The sequence below is a fragment of the Gossypium arboreum genome, chromosome 5 (genome assembly GCF_025698485.1).
Source record: "Gossypium arboreum isolate Shixiya-1 chromosome 5, ASM2569848v2, whole genome shotgun sequence".
NCBI classification, from domain to species: Eukaryota; Viridiplantae; Streptophyta; class Magnoliopsida; order Malvales; family Malvaceae; genus Gossypium; species Gossypium arboreum.
Genome location: NC_069074.1, coordinates 76,369,532 through 76,394,522, shown reverse-complemented (window position 1 = coordinate 76,394,522; position 24,991 = coordinate 76,369,532). Strand labels below are relative to the sequence as shown.

Sequence of the window (24,991 nt, the reverse complement as noted above, 5' to 3'; positions counted from 1 at the left end):
AAATACCCTTTTCTTTTCTTTTGAACAAAAAAGAATCAAAAACGAAACTATCCAATATTTGTGCTTAGAGCAATTCACGCCTAATAGATTAGGATTTTATTCAATTAGGAACGTATCATAAAAAAAAATTTCCTGGTCGAGTCAATAAGATCATGAAAAGCATTTCAATTTATTTATCTCTTATTTTACACAGAATGGATTTGCTTGGACCAATACATGATTTTCTTTTAGTTTTTCTGGGATCGGGTCTTATATTAGGAGGCTTGGGAGTGGTATTACTTACCAATCCAATTTATTCTGCCTTTTCATTGGGATTGATTCTTGTTTGTATATCCTTATTTTATATTCTCTCAAATTCTCATTTTGTAGCTGCTGCCCAACTCGTTATTTATGTGGGAGCCATAAATGTTTTAATCCTATTTGCTGTGATGTTCATGAATGGTTCAGAATATTATAAAGATTTTAATCTGTGGACCATTGCGAATGGCCTTACTTCATTGGTTTGTACAAGTATTCTTGTTTCGCTAATTACTACTATATTAGATACATCATGGTACGGGATTATTTGGACTACAAGATCAAATCAAATTATAGAACAAGATTTGATAAGTAATAGTCAACAAATTGGAATTCATTTAGCAACCGATTTTTTCTTCCATTTGAATTCATTTCAATAATTCTTTTAGTTGCTTTGATAGGTACAATTGCTGTGGCTCGTTAGTAATAAATCTTTCTAACTAGGAATAATAAGCAATCAAAATGAAACTTTTTTCTGTTTTTTTTGTCTTATCGCATCCATTTTCTTTGAATTCTATTTAAATATTGCTCGTGTATAAAATAGAAATTCGTTGATTCGATATATTTCCAATAGATTCTTTTTTTTTTTTGTTATACTCTAGTCAATCAAATCTGTTGAATTATTGTTCATATTAATAATGAATCGAAATTGATAACATATACTTATTTTGAGTGCCTATTTATTTTCTATCGGTATTTATGGATTGATCACGAGTCAAAATATGGTTAGGGCCCTTATGTGTCTTGAACTTATACTGAATGCAATTAATATAAATTTTGTAACATTTTCTGATTTTTTTGATAGTCTGCAATTAAAGGGAAATATTTTCTCAATTTTTGTTATAGCTATTGCAGCCGCTGAAGCAACTATTGGATCAGCTATTGTTTCCTCGATTTATCGTAATAGAAAATCAACGCTATCAGTCAATCAACTTTGTTGAATAAGTAATATAAATAATATTAAATTATAAGATTCACCAATTTGAATTAGCATGTACAATATGTTGGAATCTACATCATATTTTCGAAAACGTAAGAAATCAAAGTATCTTGGTCCTTTCTTATGAGTTGATCCCGAAGGAAATTGATTAGAAAATTTCTGGTAAATCGTTGATTCATCTGGTGTTTAACTATATTTATTTACAAGTTTACTAGATTGAAATTTTATAATGTTCAAAAATTTATAGATCCTATGTTACATTTAGTAAAAATTTATGATACATGTGTTGGGTGTACTCAATGTGTCCAAGCCTGCCCCACCGATATGTTAGAAATGATACCTTGGGATGGATGTAAAGCTAAGCAAATTGCTTCTGCTCCAAGAACAGAAGATTGTGTTGGTTGTAAGAGATGTGAATCCGCTTGTCCAACGGATTTCTTGAGCGTTCGAGTTTATTTATGGCATGAAACAACTCGAAGTATGGGTCTAGCTTATTGATACGGTCCAGAAAACCCTAGTTGAATACATTTTGAATCCATTTGATATTTTTTACTGAAAAAACCCGTGCTCAAAAAGGTTTCTTTTTTAGCACGGGTTTTTCTGGTCCAAGTGTATCTTGTCTTTACCACGAATTATTTTCCTTGGTTAACAATAATTGTATTTTTACCAATATCTGCAGGTTCTTTACTTTTCTTTCTTCCTCATAAAGGAAATAAGCTAATTAAGTGGTATACAATACGTATATGCATTTTCGAACTCCTTCTAACAACCTATGCATTTTGTTATCATTTCGATTGACGATCCATTAATCCAATGGCGGAAGATTATAAATGGATAAATTTTTTGATTTTCTTGGAGATTGGGAATAGATGGACTTTCTATAGGGCCCATTTCTTGTGTGATTTATCACCACTTTAACGACTTTGGCGACTTGGCGATTACTCGAGATTCGCGATTATTTCATTTCCTAATGCTAGCAATGTACAAATGGTCAAATAGGATCATTTTCTTATCGAGACCTTTTACTTTTTTCATCATGTGGGAGTTCAAATTAATTCCCGTTTATCTACTTCTATCCATGTGGGGGGGGAAGAAACGTCTGTACTCAGCTACAAAATTTATTTTGTACACCACAGGGGGTTCCGTTTTTCTATTAATAGGAGTTTTAGGTCTCGGTTTCTACGGTTCTAATGAACCAACATTAAATTTTGAAACTTTAGCTAATCAATCATATCCTGTCGCACTAGAAATAATATTCTATATTGGATTTCTTATTGCTTTTGCTGTCAAATTGCCGATTATACCCTTACATACATGGTTATTAGATACCCACGGGGAGGCCCATTACAGTATTTGTATGCTTCTAGCCGGAATTTTATTAAAAATGGGAGCATATGGATTAGTTTGGATCAATATGGAATTATTATCCCATGCGCATTCCATATTTTCTCCCTGGTTGATAATAGTGGGTACAATGCAAATAATTTATGCGACTTCAACATCTCTTGGTCAACGAATTTAAAAAAGAATAGCCTATTCCTCCGTATCTCATATGGGTTTCATAATTATAGGAATTGGTTCGATAAGCGATCTGAGGACTCAACGGAGCTATTTTAAAACTAATATCTCATGGCTTTATCGGTGCTGCACTTTTTTCTTGGCAGAACGAGTTATGATAGAATGCGTCTTGTTTATCTCAATGAAATGGGCGGAATGGCCGTTTGATTCCAAAAATATTTACGATGTTCAGTATCTTATCCATGGCTTCTCTTGCATTACCGAGCATGAGTGGTTTTGTTGCGAATTGATAGTCTTTTTGGAATAATTACCACCAAAATATTTTTAATGCCAAAATACTAATTCATGTCGTAATGGCAATTGGAATGATATTAACTCCTATTTATTCATTATCTATGTCACGTCAAATGTTCTATGGATACAAGCTAGTTAATGCTCCAAGTTCTTATTTTTTTATTCTGGACCACGAGAGTTATTTGTTTTGATCTCTATCTTTCTACCAGTAATAGGTATTGGTATTTATCCGGATTTCGTTCTCTCATTATCAGGTGAGAAAGTCGAAACTATTCTATATAATTATTTTTATAGATATTTTCATGAATAAAAAAAAATCAAAAAGGAATCCTATGGTTTTTAAAATTGGTCGTTGTACAATGAAAAAGAAAAAAAAAGAAGTTTTTTTCTTCTCTTAAGTTTAAGTTAAGTAAAAAAGGTAAAAGCATTAAATTAGATTTTAATCAGACATCTTTGGCTTTTGTTAGAACCTTTTCAATCAAGCAGTGGAGCGATTCAAAAGGTTCTTGACAGCTTACAATAAGTTTTCTTGTACTTATATATAATATATACGCCGTCCTGTGTTAGTATTTGTTAGGCCTAGCCTCTTTATTCAATTCAATTAAATGTTAATTTACTGTAAATGAACCATAACTATGTAAACCTATTCCTAATAGATTGACCCAAAATAGCATATCCAAATTATAAGAAATCCCATAGAAGCCACAAGTGTGGAATTTACACCTTCCAAATTTGTATTTGTTCGGGTATGGAAATAAATCGCGAATACGGTCCAAGTAATAAACGCCCAAGTTTCCTTTGGGTCCCAATTCTAATATGATCCCCACACCTCATTAGCCCATACGGCTCCCGAAAGAATTCCTATGGTTAAAAAGATAAACCCGAGACTAATAATACAATAACTCCAATGATCCAATTGTTGAGTCAATTGATATCTGTAATAATTTTTAGGAGAAAGAAAATACGTGTTTAGTAAAACATTGCTTCTTTCATTCATGTATTGGATTTTCTCAAACGAAAATGAAAAATTATTGTTTTCACCAATAATCTTTATGGCCTTTCGAAATGTAATGACTAAAAGAGCTACTGATAATAATGATCCACATAAAAGAGCTGCATAGCCTAATACCATCATACTTACGTGCATCATTAACCTTTGGGATTGGAGAGCGGTACTAATATTGCGATTGATGCATTTTGGTTAAAAGACCAAGTGGCAAAGCCTTGAGTAAAAATAGCACTTGGTGCGGTTATTACACTTAAATTATTTTTGCGCTTTTAAATTTTAAATAGAAAACCATATGAATAAGGGAGAAACCCGTGAAAGAAAGATTAATGATTCATATAAATCACTTAATAGGAAATGTCTGAATAAATCCAACGAGTGACTAATAATCCTGTTATACGAAAAAGGTGACTATCATGCCCTTTTCGATGAATCATATAGTCCTACGACTTCATCTACTAATAAGAATAAGGTTTAAAAAGAATTGTAATTACAATTGAAACGATTGAAAAAGATATATGAGTTAATATATGCTCTAAAGTTGAAAAATCATAAAAATTATGAAAAAGCCCGGGTTTCTAGATTTTATGGAATGGAAATCGGAATGAAATTCATTTTCATTATAGGACTTATTCTATCTCTTTTAGAAGATACTATGCCACCACTCGGACTCGAACCGAGATGCTCTAGCACTGCTTCCTAAGAGAAGCGTGTCTACCGATTTCAACATAGCGGCTTGCTCAAAATCATAATAACCCATTTTTTAGTCAATCGTCGAGATTGAAGGTGAATGGGTCAATTCAATATAAAATGTCAAATTTGTTAGGAAGCATTTAATTTTTTATTGATAAATAACAACTCGTTGAAATAGCAATTTGAAGGTTAAAAAGGAATCTTTAGTATTTATTATATCATTTTATTTATTTAATTATCCTTTCTATTTAATTAGGTCGTCAATAGAGATTTTTTAGTTTGTGTTTTCCTAAAAGAAAACTCCTTTATTGTAACTAAACTAACTAGTTGTAACTTCAATTCATAGATAAAATTCAACAAAACAAAAAAGGGTTCTTTATCATTTTCATTTTTAATGATTTTTATGAACCTATAAAAAATGCTTATTAATTGATAGAATAAATGAATGAAAAAATATGATTTTTAGAGATTACAATTTCAGCACCACACTCAACGATTTCAAAAGATTTATGTAATTTTTGTATTAATCGTTAGCATTTTGCGTTTGTTTTAAGAATTTATCAAACCAACTAGATATTGGGTTGTACCCGTTACGTTATATAAAAAGCGTTTCGATTCCTATAATAATTATTTGAATTCTAAAAATATGTCTTGATTTATTTTCTTATATTTTCTTATACAAACATAAGATTTCTTTAGATCACTTCAAATTGATACATTATTTGTATATCCACTAAATTAGAAAAGGGGTTTTCTCCATTGGGTTGAAAACAGGGGAAGGAGATATAGTAATTCAGAGAAATAATGATTCATAAAGTTACAAAATTGAAACTTAATGGGTTAGTTTCGACAATCCATTAAAGCTCTTATATATATGTGCTCATGATCCGCTATAGTATAAATAGAAAAAAATTATTATTCTATTATATTCTATTATTTAATTATTTATTATTATAAATTGAATATTATAAAAATAATAAATTATTATAACACTAACATAACAAATACAAATGGGCGATGGGGAAAATAAGAATCCCCCTCCCCCCGGAAATGAAAAAAAAAAAGATATTCAAAAATTCAGAAAAGTAAAATCTTTGTATCCTATTCGAGTTAAACCAATTCAGATTACTCTAAATTTATTTGGTGTACAAAAAAACTTTTTGAATTCCTCGTAGAAAGAGATTTGGCTAATGAAAAAGCTTTCAAGGCCGCCCAATATCCTTTCTTTTTCCAAACATTTTTTCGCATACGCTTTTTTGATGTAGAAGTACTTTTTTTTGGAACTGCTATTCGAAAAAAAGTTATTCAGTGCTATAGTTGGATGTCAAAGACATCTATTTTTAAAACAAAACGATCGGTCTTTTGATGTTATTATTTATCTATTCCTATAGATTTTATAAATTATAATTATATATATACTACAATACAAATTGCATAAAAATGAATAGAGATGGGAAAATCGCATAAAATGCTTCTATTCTAGAACAAAAAACAATATGATATAACCCTTTTTATTTATATTCCATACAGTATTCGAAAAAAAAAAGAAGAAGAATTTGTATTTAATTTATTGGTACCTTTCTTTTTATATCTCCATTCAAATCTATAGGATAGAATAGGATATATATCTATTATGATATATAAATCAATTGATGAAATCAAAAACGCAAAAAAACTCTTTCTTTTCTATCTCCACCAGTTTTTGTTGTCTTACATTTATAATTTATACATCTCTATTTATACATGAAAACTACATCAAAATAAAAAGTGTAAAACCCATTTTATCTACCTATGCAAACTTGAATTTGATTTTTTTTCCATAAATTGGTAATTGGCCAAGCTCGAAGATAGGGTATGCCTAATTTTCATTTGCAACCAAATTCGAATGAGACTCGTAGTTAATCTGTTAAAGGATACATAATTTTGAAAAAAAAGAATATTTTATTATATTAATGTCATTTTTCTTTTAATTATATGTAAATATAAAGAAAATATCGGATAGTCTTTCTACAAGAAAAGGTTCATTTATTGTAGTGGAAGACAATCAATCAGTTCCACGATGAAAATGAACTAGTTAATAAGTTCGGATAAACAAACTCAAATAATTCGTTTTTCTTTTAAGTTCTAGGACATCCTATTATTTATATCATACTTTTGGGGAATTCTTTGTATTTTTGATCGATGTATCTAACTTATTGTAAATAGAAATTATTGTAATATGTAATAATAAATAATAATTGATATTTTCAGAAAAATATTACTATAATGAAAAAAAGAATTCTTTTGTTTTTCATTATAGTAACTCGGCGAGATCATTTTATTACTTCTAACTTCGAAATTTGAATATTTTTGAAATAGTTGCGAAAGATTAAAAAATTAAGAATAGAAAATTCCAGTTAACTTTGTAATCTCTCGATTTTTTTATTGCTCCTTTTCAATCAAAAGAGATAAGAGCCGGTGAATCAGAAATGATTAATTAAGAAAGAATAACAAAAAAGTTTTTATGGAGCATGCATATCAATATTCCTGGATCATACCTTTTGTTCCACTTCCCATTCCTATTTTAATAGGAATGGGACTCCTACTTTTTCTGACAGCAACAAAAAATCTTCGTCGTATGTGGGTTTTTCCCAATATTTTATTGTTAAGTATAGTTATGATTTTTTCGCTCGATCTGTCTATTCAACAAATAAATGGAAGTTCTAACTATCAACATGTATGGTCTTGGACCATCAATAATGATTTTTCTTTCAAGTTTGGCTACTTTATTGATTCACTTACCTCTATTATGTCAATATTAATCACTACTGTTGGAATTTTTGTTCTCATTTATAGTGACAATTATATGTCTCATGATGAAGGATATTTGAGATTTTTTGCTTATATGAGTTTGTTCAATACTTCAATGTTGGGATTAGTTACTAGTTGTAATTTGATACAAATTTATATTTTTTGGGAATTAGTTGGAATGTGTTCTTATCTATTAATAGGTTTTTGGTTCACACGACCCGTTGCGGCAAACGCTTGTCAAAAAGTGTTTGTAACTAATCGGATAGGCGATTTTGGTTTATTATTAGGAATTTTAGGTTTTTATTGGATAATGGGAAGTTTTGAATTTCAAGATTTGTTCGAAATTTTAATAACTTGATTTATAATAATGAGGTTCATTTTTTATATGTTACTTTATGTGCCTCTTTATCTTATTGACGTTGATTCATTATTTTTAGCGTCTCTAATTCAAAACCGAACATGAAATTTTGGTTTCATTCGGCTCCTTTATGGAAGATGGATAAATAAATAAAAAAGAAATAAATAAAATAGAATATAACTAAGATAAAGATAAGGCAGGAACGAAATGAAATAAGAATTTGGCCCATAACATCTATGTTAGCTTTTCTGTCTGAATGCATTCAAAACAATTCGCTTTCTAGATGATCCTTCTAGAAGAGTGGGATTAGAATAGAACAATTTTTCTAGTTACTTCGTTCTCTATTTCTATTTGAGAAAATCGTTAGGAAAATCGTTTTGTTTCCGCCGAGCTAAAACAAGATGTAAATGTCTCTAATAAACCAAAGTTATCGTTTAATAGCTATTTTGATTCAATCTATCCCATCAAAAAAAATTGAAGATTTAGTTACGATTAGAAATACACTTTTCTATCTTTATCCATGGATCTTTTCCTCATACTTATTCAATTGGAAGTATTGATCCAATTGAAAAAAAAATTATGTTTCGTAATTTCATAATCCAATTTTTCAATTTTTAGTTAGAATATAATTTAAAAATTATATTTATATATAATTTAATTGGCCTTTGGATCCAAATCACGAGAATGTATATTCTTCCACAAATCTTTCGTTGAGAGGTAAAGGATTAAATCCTTTTAAGAAATAAAGTTTTTGCTCGGAATATGAATCAAACTGAGGGACCCCTTAACTCTTAGGGGGATTAATAGAACAAATCACACTTTTACCACTAAACTATACCCGCTACAATGCGATTATTGTATTTATTGTATATTTATTGTATATAAAGGGACCCTTTGTCAAACAGGGGAATTGGGCGTAATCAAGATAGGATTACAAGATAGGAGCCTAAAAAATCCTGAAAATTAGGGCCTTGCCACCTTTTGTCATAAGACTTGTGTTATAGGATTTTTGATAGACAGGATTCGACAAAAGGACTTAGTCTAATCACTAGCTTACCATATTATAAGGCACTTATTAATCGAATACTATGATTCAACTAAAAGCAATATATAATTACTCCACCATAAAGCATTTCTTCAATTCCAAATACAAGGCCGAATACATTATGGCATTCCATCATTATGTAATATATAAAAAATATATATATGCATAATACACTTCATCTTATTCTGCAATATAACATATATCTTCCAAACACAAACACCATCTTATTCGAACTTCAAATGATTTTAGCACAAAGCTATTCACACATTTATCATTACATGCTCTCGAATAGCCAAGTCTCCATTGATATTTCATATAACATTCAATATGATATTTGATGCATTTCCACATATCATTTTATTTTCATTTAAATTATACAACTAAATAGCATTTCATCTATTCCCCAATTAATCTTATATATTTGATTTCAAATATAATCACCACATAGGTTCAAGACTTACCAAGCTCAATTTCAAACATAAACATAACGGCTATTCCTCACGAACTCAAAGTATTTACTCATTCCACTGTCCATGATTACTCGATAAAGTCGCACACTTAGTGTTAATAGTTATTCGAAAATATATAGAAAGTTCGCACACTTAGTGCTTAATAATCAAACTCGCACACTTAGTGCTATACAATTAAACTCGCACACTTAGTGCCAATCTCATAATCGTAAATATTTATACCCGCACACTTAGTGCCAAAAATCAACAACTCAATACATCTCACTTCTTTTTACATTCGATAATTTCATCACTACATACATACATATATATATATATATATCATTCAATTCGGCATAATTACATAGATATTATGGTTATTTAAATCGATAAAAAATATATGCTTAATAACTTACCTCGGATATCGACGGACAGAGATTATCGACTAGTCAACGATTTTTTATTTTCCCCGATCCAAACCCGATCCTTTTTGTTCTTGATCTATTCAAATTCAAATTAAGCTCATTCAAATAAAATTCAATTCAATTAAACCCCAAAACACATAAAGGAGCAAATTTACATTTTGTCCCTTATTTTTCACACTTTTACATTATAGTCTAAAAATTCATAACACATCAAATACACAAAATTTAAAAAATAACAAGCTCTAGCCGAATACTCGTCTAGATTATATAAGTCTTCACATTTCACCTATTATACAAACTAACCCTTAAATTTAATATTTTTGCAATTTAGCCTTAATTACTCAATTCCATCAAAACTTCTAATAAAAATTTTGTTAATCTAACACATATCTTTTATTTTCTATCTTTAAACACAAAATCTATCAAACTATCAACAATGGCAACTCATGAATATCTCATCAATTTCAAAAATTCTTACATGGGTCTTAGAGTATTTGAAACAACGATCTTAAAAACGTAAAAATTATCAAAAACCGAGCTCAAACATACCTTGAATTTTGACTCAACAATGGCCGAATATGCTTGGTCTTTCTTTCCCTTTTCTTTTTCCTAGTTTCGGCTTTGATGAACAAAATAATGCATGATAACATTTTATTTTATGTTTTTATTTAATATAATGTTATTAAACATTTACTAAATTAACCTTATTAACAAAATATAAAACCTTATAATATAATCATTAAAACTGTCCATCATTATTATTCATGGACAAATTGCAACATAAAGACTCCATGTTTAATGAACAAAGCAATTTTGACACTTTAATAATTAACCAATCACTTTTCATTTTTTTCACGATTAAACCCCTTTTTATCAAATCGACATCTAAACGATAAATTTTTTAAACAAAACTTTCACACAAGCATTCATACATTTTAAGCACAGAAAATAATATTTAAATATTTTTCTGACTCGAATTCGTGGTCCCGAAACCACCGTTCCGATTAGGGTCAAAATCAGGCTATTACACCCTAGCTTAAAATATAGCTAGAAATGGGTAGATCATGCTTCAAGGACTTCAAAAATGCAAAGAACATTAAAAACGGGGCTAGGATGCGCTTACAATCAAGCTTGAAAATGTTGAACAAACCCTAGCTATGGTGTCTTGCAATTTTCGGCAATGAAGGAAAAAGATGGACACCGATTTTGACTTATTTTTCCCTTTTTTATTCTTTTAATTACCAAATGACCAAAATGCCCTTAGGGTTTCTCTTTCACATTTTTCTTATGCAAGTTCATTTTTGTGCAAAATTATAGAATTTGGTAAAATTACTAATTAAGACCCTCTAATTCAATATCTAAGGAAATTTCATGCTTAAAGTTTCTAGAATGCAAGTTTTTCACTTTATTCAATTTGGTCCCTAAAATGCAATTAGACATTTTATGCATAGAATTTCTTCATGAAACTTTCACACAAGCATGGATTCATAACATAAACCTTATAAGAATCATAAAATGATTATTTCTATCTTCAGATTTGTGGTCTCGAAACCACTATTTCGACTAAGCCCTAATTCTGGATGTTACAGGTAATTTCCGCCAATCATTTCTTCAATGGTTTTCCTTGTGGACCTTTTCACAGTGACTTCTTTACAAGATAGTTTCTACTGATTTTCACTTACGTACCTAATAAAGATACTCATGTATCTTTCTTGCAACATAATTTACAATGAAGGATAGATCATGATAAATACCTTCCACCATGAGCCATTATTTATGCTTGCTCTAATGGACTCCATTTGATGGATCCTTACTTTCGGCCATATAGTCAAGTAACAATGTTTCGTACAGTAATCTTAGACAAAGTACTTAACTACATAAGTAGTTTATCCATTTCGAAAGTCTAGGAGAATACCCTTGTATCCTCCCCAAATAAAACCTAGTGGAATGTCATATATAATATGACTTCCTCATAGTTTACTCATACATTTGGTTCGAATGTAGAATGTGTTATTAGCATGAGGACTCACTCTTGGTGGACTTATAACACTAGATTCGAACCCCGAACGAGCTGTGAAATGGGTCTACTCACACGAGCTATGGAGAATCTACAAAAAACATAGGACCTTAGCCATCGATAGGACATTCAAGACTAGCACCCGAAATATGAAATCCCTAATGACATGTTATTTGTATCCTAATAATTATTAAGGTTCAAACGGGATTCGTTATACATCAATTTATCATAGCATTGATACAAATATATTCAAATTCATTTAAATTAAAACAATATAGCAATCAGTCAATTTAACTAACATTATAACAATCATAGTTCATACGAACTTACCTCGATAACTAGGGTTGTAGAAGTATAGTCGAACACTAATCCAAAGCTTTAACTTTTTCTCGATTTAAGTCCGATTGTGGTTTATCTTGATCTAAATAAATAATTTCATTCAATTAAGTTCTTCTAGAATTCAATTTAATCCATAATTCATATTTATGCAAAATTATGAATTTACCCTCTACATTTTTAACTTTTCACAATTCAGTCCTTAACCTTATAACTTAAATATAACTCATTTTAGCATAAATCCAACCTAACCGATGTTACAAGGGACCTTGAAACAATCCATAATTACTAACAATTCACAAAAAACCCCATGGATTTATACTTTTAACAATTTAATCCCTATTTCTAAAATTCAACAAAAATCATTTAACAAAACATGTTTATTTTACAACAAAGATTAACAATCTATCAACTAACATCAAAACACATTCAAAAAAATCCATGGGAAGTTCCTCAACCTTTAATTTTTTTTTTTTTTTGTAAAATAAACCCTAGACTAGCTAGATTAAGTTAAAACGAGCTCAAAAACATAAAAATCATTAAAAAAAATGAGACACAAAATTATATGTATTTCTCTCAGATCTGTCAAATTTGGGATTTGCAAAAGGTTTGTTTGATGTGAACTTCGCTCAAGGGTGACACGTATAATCATTTGCGGAGGTGGTATAACGCAAGTTGAATCATTTTAAGGCTTTTTTATCAATTTGAGACAAGCCAAAAGTAGGGTTGATCCATAACTATTAAGAATAGATTAAATTTTGATTCATGTAATACTTAAATATAATATATTCAATTTTATTCATAAATTTAATAACTAAAATTTTTGAACCAAATCAAAGGTAATTTTCTTTTAATAAATTTTATATAAAAATATCAATTTCTAAATTAATGGAAAAAAGTTAAAAATATTAAGACAAAAGGTAACTTTTAAAATTTTAAAAACTTTAGAAAAACCAGCCATCATAAGATGAAATTTAATTCATGTCACGTTGAATTTTATTTAAGTTTGATTTTGAAAATAAAAATATTGCACATAAACTACCAATTTTCTCTAGAACTAAACCATTCCAAAATGTAGTTGTTTCTAGCTTAGTCACCACTGATGAGATTCTTTGCCAGGAACCATTGATGGGTTGATAAGCAAATTTGGATCCAAAAGGCATTTGAGAAACAAAGCTATGTATCATGTCTTCTCCAATGATATTTGGGTGAAAAAACACACCATATCTACCATTTTATAATATTTAAATTCAAATTCACCCAACTTTTAATAATTTAATCTATTCAAATTCACTAAATATTTAAATTTAATAAATAAAAAATTAAAACAAAATTTTAAAACGTAAAGTGGATTAATGAATTTTTATATCCAAAACTATCATTCGCAAAAACAATGCAAATTTAGATAATTAATATCCGAAAATTAATAATCACATCCATATAGAGAAGGGATTGTATAAAATTAAAATACTACATCATTTGTATCTCTTTCCAATAAGTTAATGCCACATCAACTTTTTTCCCTAAATTTTAGCTTTAAACTACCGAAAAGAAGAAATTATTTTATGGAATTATCTCACCACATCATTTATGGACTTTTTTTAATTATTTAATGACATTTCAATAATTTTTTTCATGTCATTCACACATAATTTTTGTTAAATATTTTACCCAAAACCCTCCTAGAATCTTAAACCCTAAAATTGAGTTTCAAGGTTTGAGGCTCGAATTCAAAATTTAAGGTTCAGAGTTCAAGGTTCAAAATTCTAGATACAAAATTACCAAAATTATATGTCAATGATATAAAAAAATTTACTGAAATGTCATTAAATAATTAGAAAGAAACCATAAATTATGTGGTGAGAAAGATCCATAAGATTATTTCTCATTGGAAATAGATACAAACGACGGGACATCCCAATTTTATACAATCCCTTCACATTTTACATATTATCCAAATTTAAAAAATAAGTCACAAATATCTAAATCCGCGCTATCCATTACCATATATCAATCTAAAAATCTGAAGATGCGATGCCACATCTAGCCACCCATTTATTACAACTTCACCCTAAATTGTTGAGCTACCAAGCTTAAAAGATAATGCCTATCTAGCCACCCATTTATTACAACTTCAATCTAAATGGTTAAACTTCCTGCCTTAAAAGGCAATGCCTGTCTACGATACAAGGACCCTTCATTTTTCTTAAAATACTCATAACACCAATGGATAATACGTTTGAACATGGATATCGAGATATGAATATGATTACTTTTGTTGAACGTGCATTTGTATCCGACGCTCATTTTGAGTCCGGATGACATTGATACCCTCTTTGAATAAAGCCGCAAAAATGGTTGATTGGCTACAAAGGGTAAAAACTAAGGACCTGGGTCTCTAAGTTCATCTCCATGAGACTGGAATTTCTTCCGGCGAGACCGGGGGAAGAGTAGTTGTCGGATTTTCTTTTCAGCTGCGGCTTCAGACATAGCCTGCAAATTGACATGAACCGTTGTTTTAAACCCATGAAAAAAATTATTTTGAATGGCTTATGCATCACTAAGCTCCAAATGCAAGAAATCTTTAAAAAAAAAAAATTTAAAGATACTGACACATACATATATCCAACACTCACCTGAATCCGAATAACATACCTTTTAAATCTTGGTATAAGTGGAGAAATTAGGACCACTATTAGATGTAGCATTGGCTTAAGTTGATGAGCTTAATTTAGGCATTAAAATTGTAGGTTTTAGTGTAAATTTGTCTCATGAATATTGAAACTTACCACTATACTTCATTTTAATTGACATTTGCCATTGTATATTTTGAAAATATGCTTTTATGTAATTGGACTTTACTACTAAACTTAGATTTTTATTAAAATTGGCCACGAACTTTAATTTTTTAATTAATTTTACATCTCAATACTAATTTTGATGATTAGAAAGCATAATTTAGTAAGAAAATTTCATTCAAATATTTTATTTTAATAATTAACAATAAACTTATTTAGAAAAGATTAAAAGTTAAATTTGAGTTTTTGTTTAATGAGATAAAGACTTCAAAATAAAAATACATATATTCAAAAAAAGGAATTAAGTTTTTTTAATAAAATAACCATTTTATATTAATTCAATTATTTTGTTAAATATTAAAATAAAATATAAAAATATATATTTATTATATTTTATCATCAATTTATTTTAAATTAAAATTGAATAGCAAATTCAATCAATAATCAAACTTTAGCAGCAAAATTCAATGAAACAAAAGTAAAGCAGCAAATTTGAATCAAAGTGAAGTATAAGTTATCTTAGGTACCTAAATTATAATTGCAAATTTGTACAAACAGTTATCTTAGGCATAACCTAAACCATGATGAAAATGCTACATCTTTGGATGCAAGCTTGAAGTTAATATTAATTGAAATGGGAATAATAGACCTAACAATCAATGCATTAACGCTATGTCATAATCATGTTTAAAGTACTATATAATTTATAAAAAATTTCACATTTAATATTTTGTATTACTTAGCTATTTTTTCACATCCTATCATGTTTTTATTATTTTATCTTGTGATGTGTTCACATGGGATAATTCAGGCCAGGATAGAGCAGCTGATCCATCTGTTCAGGTTTTTTACCGGTTTCGGCCTATTTCTCTAAATTTTCAATCCACCAGACCAAACATTGTTTCAAATCGAACCAGCTGGTCCATTCCAGTTTTTTAATGCATGAGTAGACTTATATCATACGATCTCAGAAATGAAGCAAATGTTTTGGAACGAAAAAGAGCATTTTTCTTCTTGTCAATATCTTATAAGTCACTTACCCGAATTTTGAATGGAAAACGACAAGTCCGTACTTCCACACCAGAGAATATTCTTACATCAATGCCGAGACTATCGACTCCAATCAAATTAGCTTCCTATTACAGCAAAGATGAATACTTCAGATTGCAACTAAATTAGTAGATGATGATATCAATGTAGAATTCTCAAGTCATGACAAGCATGCAAATCTGTTATCACTCTTCTAAACAAGTAAACACATTTCAAACTCACGGATGACATACTAGTTCCTTGAAACTTAGTCAGTTTGCTTGTGTTGGAAATGGAATCATGTTTTTTTTTTTTTTTTTTTTATCTCTTAAGTACTCGTGTCTGATGCATATCAAGACATGGGACAAGACTTTAAAAGAATTGGACATACTCATGCCAAACACATCTAAGTCCAACACTAATACCCAAATCTGATAAACATAGTTTAGGGTCATATATTCATCTCCCTATTCATGTATAGTATATATCAAATGCATGTGTTGGATGTGAGTACCGGACACGGGTGCTTAAAGAAAAATAAAAAGCCGGAGTAATATAGGTCAAAAAGATCTAAGATTTTGTTTAGGCTAAACTAATTGGCAGGTCTATGTACAATAAGTTTATGAGCAAATTAGTCCTACTATAAACGTGAGTAATTAATCCTTGTACATTTAATTTCGAAGCAATAGTTAAATGTATACACGGCGGTAAGGTTGAATACTGACAAATGGTGACTTGTCATGTTTTAAAGTAATGTCCAAAAATTTGAACATTTAGTCTTTGTTGTGTTTTGCAAATGTTGAATTTTAGTCTTCATGTCACTTTTTAAACACAAAAATCAGCAATTTTTAACGTTCAGGTTTACAGCATTTAAAGTTTTACCTTCTTACTTCAAAATTGAATGCACGGTAATTAGTTTGTTTCACTAAAAAACAGCTTCTGTAAAATATTTCTTGAAAAATGGATTGATTTTCTGAAAAAGTTTATATTTTTTAGTGTTTAGATGATTGTGCATAAATTATTTTGTTAGATAATTTTTCTGAAATCATTTTTGAAACATGTTTTAGTTAAACATACACAACATAAATTATATTTGTTACAAAATATTATAAAAGCATTTTCCTTCAACAATCGAAATTTATTTTATAATATAATATTTTATAATAAATAATATCTAATTAAACTTAGTTTAAAGTTAAGTATATTAAATGTTAAAATTTATTATTAAAATAGGATCGTAATATTCAATAATTTTGTTAAAATAATAAATGATAGAAATTATATTAATAATTTATCATATAATTAAATATAAATATGTGTTTAATAATATTGAAAATTATAATATTTGGGATTAAATTAATATTTTAAATATTTTAAAATTAAAATTTTATTATTAATATAATAATATTTTACTTTATTCAAGTTAATTATTTTGTAAAAATCAAGTTACTCATAAAGAATTGTTTTCTGAAAAATAACTTGGGGAAATCATTTTCCAAACTATTTCCACGAAATAAATACGGGAAAATGCAAAAAACATTAACACACCCTAAATTGCTCAGCTTTATTATAAAGGGACTAATTTACGCTTCAGCCTAGTACAAAGACTTGCCAAGTAAGTTAACATTTTATCTATTACCTCTATTTGGAGACCCTTTTTCTTGCATAGAGATTTTAGAGCAACATTGCACCGGATTCCCTTCTCACTGAAACGCTCCAAAATTGCTGAAGTAGAGTGTACAAGGACATCAGGCTCAGCATCTTGAAAGTCTTTCAAGCTAATTAGGGACTGCAAATATACCAAAATAAAACAGAATTACAAATCAAATAACCACAACTCATGAAATGAAAATTTTGGTTGTTTTGAGAAACAATGTTACTCGGACTCAAGTGTAAATGTTGGTACGAGTACATGTCCACCACAAGTATTGTTAGACTTTTTCAAAGTTTCTTTCTATATTTGGAGAACCTTTGAAGGTTGTATCCCATATTCATGTATTATTATTGTCAAACACGAATACTTCAAGAAAAGTGAAATGTTGAAACAACACAACTGAGAAATCATCTATTTTGGGATTGCAACATTTTTCAAGGCAATCACTTTATAGAAGAAAACAAGATTTTCATCCCTGCTTCTGTTCATTTGAACTATGTATGTCCAATTCACCACCATTATGAATCAAATCTTACAATTTCGTGATAGAGAGAGTAAATTACATGCCTGGGCACCATATACAGAGAACAATTGAATTCGCATTATCTCCAACCGATAAAGTATTGAGCCGCTTTTACTTCCACCATATTTGGAACTTGGTTTTGGAGCTTCGCCATCTACACAAGAGCAAAACCAAGAAGATCAAAGACAAATTAAAGATTTCATCAACTCTTAATTTGCTAAACAAAAAAGTTATATTTCCCCTTCTGAAAGAAAAAGGCCAAAAGGTAGTAGTGTTTGCAAGCTTCCACAAGCAAACCGCTACTAGGGAGATCTCAAAACAGCTTGAAGAAATTCCAAATTAAGGAATTCCATCTATGTTGCTCCAATTCTTCAATTTTCTTGAAGTACTGTATTTAGTGCATGTTAGAACACGGATACGAGATATAACCCTTTAAGAATCCTCCAAATACATTAAAAACTTATAAAAAATTAAACATACCATACCTATGCAAAAGTATACCATGACAAACCCGAGTTTTAGTAACAGAAGTTCAAATGAAGTTACAAAAGTCTCGTTAAGAGACTAATTCTTGGGATACACATTCCAAACTGAGCTGTGTCAACAAATTTGATAAGGGTATGCGTCTAACATGAGTATGTTTTCTTTTTACTTTTTTTAGTTTTCTTGAAGAGTCATATTCCCACACCCATGTCTTAATATGCATCAAACACAGGTGTTAAGACACAAATACTACAAGAAAAATGAAGAATTGAGTGATAAAGAGGTCTACTGTGCTAACATATGTTACTCGAATTAGGATCCAAGCATTGGATGCGGATAGGTGTCCGACATGAGCATATTCAGTTTCTCTCCATATCCATGTCTGTATATGTCTGATACATATTTCGAATATGATTACTTCAAACAAAATGAAGAGTCTGAGCAACATAGATTTTTTTTTTTTTTGAGTAAAGCAACATAGATTCTTGATTATGGTATTAGGGTGGAAATATAAGAAACCTTTCCAATCTGAGGTGTATCCTTCATCATAGTCAAAATGGAATAGCCTTCTTAGATATGATTCTTCATCAGCAAAGGCTGGTCGAAGGCAACCGACAATCGAAACACCATTAGAGGGATGGTCCATTTTCCTGTCATGTTCTACATGAACAGCCTGCATGAATGCAGAAACTAAGTGTAAACAGAGTTACCTATAAATTCAAAATGCAAATACGCATCTACTCATCATCTCATGAATTCTCTTTGATCCAATTAAGACTTCTGCCTTATCAAACTCATGATAAAAACTGTCTTAGCAGCATATTGGAGAGAGAAAAGGATAAAAACTCATAATATCATTCAGCAACCGATATAAAATTATAAAATCTTAGGAGGGCCAAAGCTAACAAATTTTGTTAAAAGGGTTTAAATTGAATTACTTTTTTTTTTTTTTTTTGGTTAGGCCAAAAAAAAAAATAGAATTACTACTTTTTCAGAGGGAAAAATGCAATTTTTCCATGAATCAAAGGTTCAAAAATGCTTAAATTAACTAATTGATTATTACGAGGGGCTATAACTGTAATTATCCTGTTTAGCCGGGGGGCATACCGGCCTTGCTTCATCCTTGATATCATTGAACCATGTTACTTGGAACTCTATTTTTCTTTAAGTATCAGTGTCCAAGACTTGTGTTTGACACATACTCAGCATGGGTATAAGGTATAATCCACCATATATATAGACAAACTAAGAAAACTTGAGCATACCCGTGTCAGATGCATAACCCATCAGTCTAGAGTCCGAGTAACATAGTCATTGAGTACAATTAAAACTTATAATATGACTTGTACTTAAGGGAAACCCAGGCACAATCACCTTCATCAAGCACTTGGCAAAATAAATAGGATGAACCCAGCTGCTATCAGCCGAATCTGGCATCCCCCAACGAACCGGAGCCTCGTATATTTCAGAATCCATAACCTATTTACGTGAATGGGACTTGAGTAGCCAAAATTAACAAAAGAGAATATCACAGATTTCACTTCAGAAGTCAATAATCAGTGGTTTCTAACCTCAAAATATTCATCATCAAAAGGAACTTCGTCATCAATCCCGATGTCTGAATAGTTGAAGTCACCGACTGCCTGGTTATTCTCTCGTACAGGAATGTCCATCCCAATCAGAACATTCTGAAAGAAAAGAAATCATTACAAATTTTAGAATATGGCACTCATTGAATAGGAATTAAAGCCAAGTGAAAATGTAGAGCTACTTAGAAAACATAATTCCGTCAATCAACTGTTAGCATTTCCATTTTTAACATTTGTTGTAGTCTATGGTGTTCTGGCTCTCTTCACTTTTCTTGAAATAACCATGTCCAACATATATTTCGGCAAGAGTATAACCCTCTAAGAACCCTCCAGATACACGGAACAAACTTAAATATACCTATGTTGGACACACCCTTATTAAACACTCACACTTGAGCCTAAGTAACATAGATTTTGCTATGATATCTCAACAAGCTTAACTAATTTACCATTCCGTTGGATTCTCATACTCATATGAGAGCATAGGATACAAGTATGTATTTAACACGAGTATATTCAATTTTTAGAAGCTTTTTCCATGTATTTGAAGGATCTTTTGAGAATCATATTCCAATACCCATGTCCAAATATGTGTCACACACGTAAACTTAAAAAAAGATGAAGAGTCAAAACAACGTTGCAACGCATGAAACTGTTACACTAGTGGCTTCTAAATGATTAGCCAAATGACACGTAATTTTGAAGTAACGAGTGGCACCAAACTTGAGCTAGAAAATCAAAAAAACATTTGAGTAGAAATGATATCCTCACCACAAGGTTACTCGCTCCGCGATCTTTTAAGATGTTCTCATCATCCAAAATTTCAAAAAAGATATCTAAATTTGAAACAAAAGATAACACATAAATTAGGTTAACACAGAAAGAGAACTAATGGTTTAATATATATATATATGCATATGTAGGTGTGTGCTCATTTGTATACATATACAAGGAAACTGGAGACAAATCCTAAAGCCTTGACGGGAATAAAAGCCTAATAGAGCTCAATGGTGGTCTCCCATAAACTTACCTCCATAATCATCAACAACATATCGAAACTCAGCCCATGAAATCTGTTCATGAGGTTCAGAATGTACTGTCCCAGGAAAGACTAGCAAAGCGCTGCTGTTTGCCTAAGGCAAGCAAAAACTAGAAAAGCATAAACATGAATTCTTGTTGCAGAGGAAGTTATGTTTATCTATGTTGCTCCGACTCTTAATTTTTTTTTCAAGTGCACATGTCTGAGACTTATATTGAACACAAGCCTGTACATAGGTATTTGGATATGAACCTTGAAGAAATCTCCAAATACCTAAAAAATCTTGAAAAAATGTTTAACATACCAGTGTTGGACACATCCTTGCATCTGACACTCACAACTGAGTCCAAGTAACAAGGATGTTTATGTCGTCAGTCTAACACACTGATGACACTATCAAATAAATTCAACTCATTTCAAATTGTCTAAACTAAGTTTTTTTTTTTTTTTTCCAATTCAGTAATTATAAAATTCACCTCGACAGTTGTCCTTGCTATTTCAGCTGATGACAGTTGTATCTCCTGGATCCTTTTGCAAACTTTAAGTTCTTCAAGAGGGTGATAACCTTGGTTGCTTTCATAACTCGATGAATTAGGAACAGAATCAGAATAATCCGCAGCAACTAAAACTTTTGAAAGGGAAAGATCGCGTCCCACAGACACCCAATGAAATTGTGTTGATCCAAAAAACGGGTTCCTGCATCTGACACTGAAATGGAAAACTGCATCTCAACCAATTGGATTTAAAGACAAATCAGCTGAGAAGACCAGATAATAAAATGTCATCCGGTGATGACCTTCTCATCAGATGACATTACAATAATACATGAAACTCTCCCCGGAAAAGACCATAACAAAACATATGCAATGATCATTATTTAACTCTAAGTTACTATACTCAAGTATGAGTGTCATACAGGTAGTAGTCCGACACAGGCAGGTTCGATTCTTTTTTTGAAGTTTTTCCACATATTAGGAGGGTTATATCCCCATTTCAATGTCCTGAATACTCATCAGACATGAGCGTTGAACATAGGTAATTGAATAACAAAAGTTTTACTCAATACAGAAACGGTTTTCTCTTTTCCAGATAAACTCAGACCTATTTAACTATTGCACACCTTATGCTGGGCGAGTCTGTCACTTTGCAACCATCAAAAGTATGTCTGATCCAACCATTGTTGACACCAAGTAACGGTGAGTAATAAGCCCCTTCTACTTGACATAAATGACACTGGGAAGAACCTAATAGCATAGTTCAACAGGAAAGAGTTATCAAAAGATGCCATGAAAATGCAAATGCAAACATTAGAATTAGCCACACTAATAAACAAAGATGTATGAACAAATATTCACGAAATGTGCATAACTTTAGAATTTTATGTCGGTGTAAGAAAGAACTTGAGTATAAGACCTAGTATAATACACTGAATCATATACTCTATACATTTTAATCGCCCATCATTGACAGAGGAAATCAAGTATAGAATCCAGAGCATGCAATCAACCTGCTCGGTTAGAAAAACTGAAATTGACCCCAATTTAAAATAACCGGTAACCATGACCATGATATCATAATTGAAATAACCAAACTGAGTTAGTTTGGGTAGTTATCTCGATTAACCAACTTAGTGAGAACGGTAATTGGGTTGGATTTAGATAAAATATTTGTATATTATATATTATATAATTATGTTTAAAAATACATAAACATATTTATTATAAGTTGGTTGAGTCAATCAGTTTGGTTACTCATTTCACAATTTGAAAAAAGCCCAAATTAACTTATTTAAACCAAAGCTCATAACCAACCAAGTATGAAATCGTTTTAATTGAACTGAACTGACCGAATCATGCCAGTTCAGGTCAATCTTGTCGGTTTAGACCGAATTCTGCTCACCACTATTTACCAATTACCAAGCAAGAGGTCACTTCTTGTGAAAATGAAATTTATTATTGGTTCACTATTAGGAAAAGCAAATTGCTTTCCCAATCCCTTTTCATAAATTTAAAATAATATTAAAAGGGGGAAAAACCCAGAAAGACAACTAAATTAAAGAACATGAAGTGTGCCCATTTGCATGTAGGTATTCTGATGATTTCCACAGAAAGGGTTACTGAATCTAATAAACCGTTCCAAGCGAAAGTTTTCTTTTTTAGCTACTTAAATATTAACAAATCATCTTTTAAAATTCCTGAAATATTTATAAATTATTTCCGTCTCATTGCATTCCCATCCCTAATTTGAGCATGAACAAGAAAAGATAGTGAAGAAAAACAATGATAAAACCAGACCTTGAACAATTACACTCTTTTGCTTCATATTTTCATCACATCAACAGAAATCAACTTGAATAAAGAGAAAAAAACATTACATGCATGTAGGCACATTTAAGATAATAAAATCTCATCTAATTTAAGCTTTAAACAGCCAATCAGGCATCGAAGATTAGAAATACAAAAAGGGTTTGCTTTAAAACATGGAAATCAGAATGGGAACTTAACCAAAACAATAAGAAAAAAAGAAATCTTTGTACTTCATTCGTCTATTCCCAATTAATCCACAAACATAAAAAGAATTTGGGTGCAAGTAAAATAAAAAGATGGTTTTGAATGTAATTACCGACGGAGAAGGAAGAAGCAGCGACGATCGCCATGAAATAAGAGGGAGAGATGGGGAAAGGGATCAGAGAAGACAGTGACAAAATGATTGATCCATCCAAATCTGTTGTCAGAAAGAGTGTTCAGAGCAGAGCATCGAGAAAAAGGACACTAAAAATATCGACAAAATCATATTAAAGAAATGTCTGTTACAAACCTAGACAAAACAGATTCGAGTAGCGGACATAACTGTCATTTTCACTTTCGGACTAGGATCAGGAAAATAAATTATATTATTTTTATGAAAAATATTATTAGCACTTAGCTCGCTTTTTTCCATATATTATTTACAATTTCAAAAATTTTGATTTTAGGTATAAAAAATAAATAAGTAATTTAGGCATTCATAATATATAATTTCATCATTTTAATCATTTATGTTAAAATAATAAATAAAAATTTAATGTCAAATAAAATTTTCTATTAAATAATAATATTTTTAAAATTACTCTTAATAACTTCGGTTTCTTTGTTTCATCATCATCACCATAACCACCGTCATCATCCCATTGTCATCTTCTTCTCCAACATCAACCCCTAAGATCTCTCTAATAATTGTTTCTGTAACAGTATGATTTTCAGTGATATCGAAACATTCGATTTTAGGATCTCATTTTTGTAAATAGAGTCTGTAAATAAAAACTAAAAATATTTACGGAGTTAATATAAAAATATGTTGAAAAATGTTTGAGTAAATTAGCCGATAAAATAGTTAATTAAGGCTCAGTGACTGAATTATAAAAGTCCAATCGTGTAACAACCCGATTTTGGGCCTAGTCGGAACAGTAATTTCGGAACCACTATTTTGAGGCCGGAGAAAATTATTTTGATGTTATTTTATGTGTTATAATGTGTTTTTATAAGTGCATGTTAATTTTGGTATATTAATTTTAGCGATTTCTAGTCCAATTTCGAAAAAGGACTAAATCGCGCAAAAAGTAAAAGTTATGTTTTAATACCTAAAGGTGTTAAATTGCCTTGTATCTTAAATTGGGGGGTTTTAATGTGAAATTAGGCCATTGAAAGAGTGATGACCGACCATGAGACA

The 24,991-nt window shown here is 30.3% G+C and overlaps 1 protein-coding gene and 1 long non-coding RNA gene across 3 annotated transcripts; both read right to left on the bottom strand.

The window, feature by feature from the left end:
- Positions 1-9,599: 9,599 nt before the first annotated feature.
- Positions 9,600-10,457, bottom strand: LOC128292900 (uncharacterized). The gene is made up of 2 exons (XR_008282882.1): positions 10,365-10,457; positions 9,600-9,891 (listed from the first exon to the last, which is right to left on the bottom strand). It is a non-coding gene; the product is annotated as an uncharacterized LOC128292900 (long non-coding RNA).
- A 3,563-nt stretch (positions 10,458-14,020) lies between these two features.
- LOC128293135 (uncharacterized protein At3g49140) lies at positions 14,021-24,129 on the bottom strand. 2 transcript variants are annotated; one of them, XM_053028649.1, is made up of 12 exons: positions 23,906-24,129; positions 22,404-22,527; positions 21,760-21,991; positions 21,275-21,377; positions 21,016-21,080; positions 20,227-20,343; positions 20,030-20,134; positions 19,175-19,328; positions 18,217-18,326; positions 17,635-17,784; positions 16,007-16,102; positions 14,021-14,661 (listed from the first exon to the last, which is right to left on the bottom strand). In XM_053028649.1, exons 1-12 carry the CDS (start codon positions 23,937-23,939, stop codon positions 14,551-14,553), a joined length of 1,401 nt encoding a protein of 466 aa, XP_052884609.1. In that variant the 5' UTR covers positions 23,940-24,129; the 3' UTR covers positions 14,021-14,550. The 2 variants fall into 2 exon arrangements, with proteins under 2 accessions (XP_052884609.1, XP_052884610.1); XM_053028650.1 differs by lacking the exons at positions 21,016-21,080; positions 21,275-21,377 and having other exon boundaries at positions 23,906-24,128.
- Positions 24,130-24,991: the final 862 nt, after the last annotated feature.

Excerpts from the sequence above, each read along its gene's own strand:
- LOC128293135 (XM_053028649.1), bottom strand. The coding sequence starts at position 23,939 with ATGGCGATCGTCGCTGCTTCTTCCTTCTCCGTCG. Across the intron at positions 20,344-21,015 it reads GCGGAGCGAGTAACCTTGTG|AATGTTCTGATTGGGATGGA; the intron begins GTGAGGATATCA and ends CTTTTCTTTCAG. Across the intron at positions 14,662-16,006 it reads GTTTTCCATTCAAAATTCGG|GCTATGTCTGAAGCCGCAGC; the intron begins GTAAGTGACTTA and ends GTCAATTTGCAG.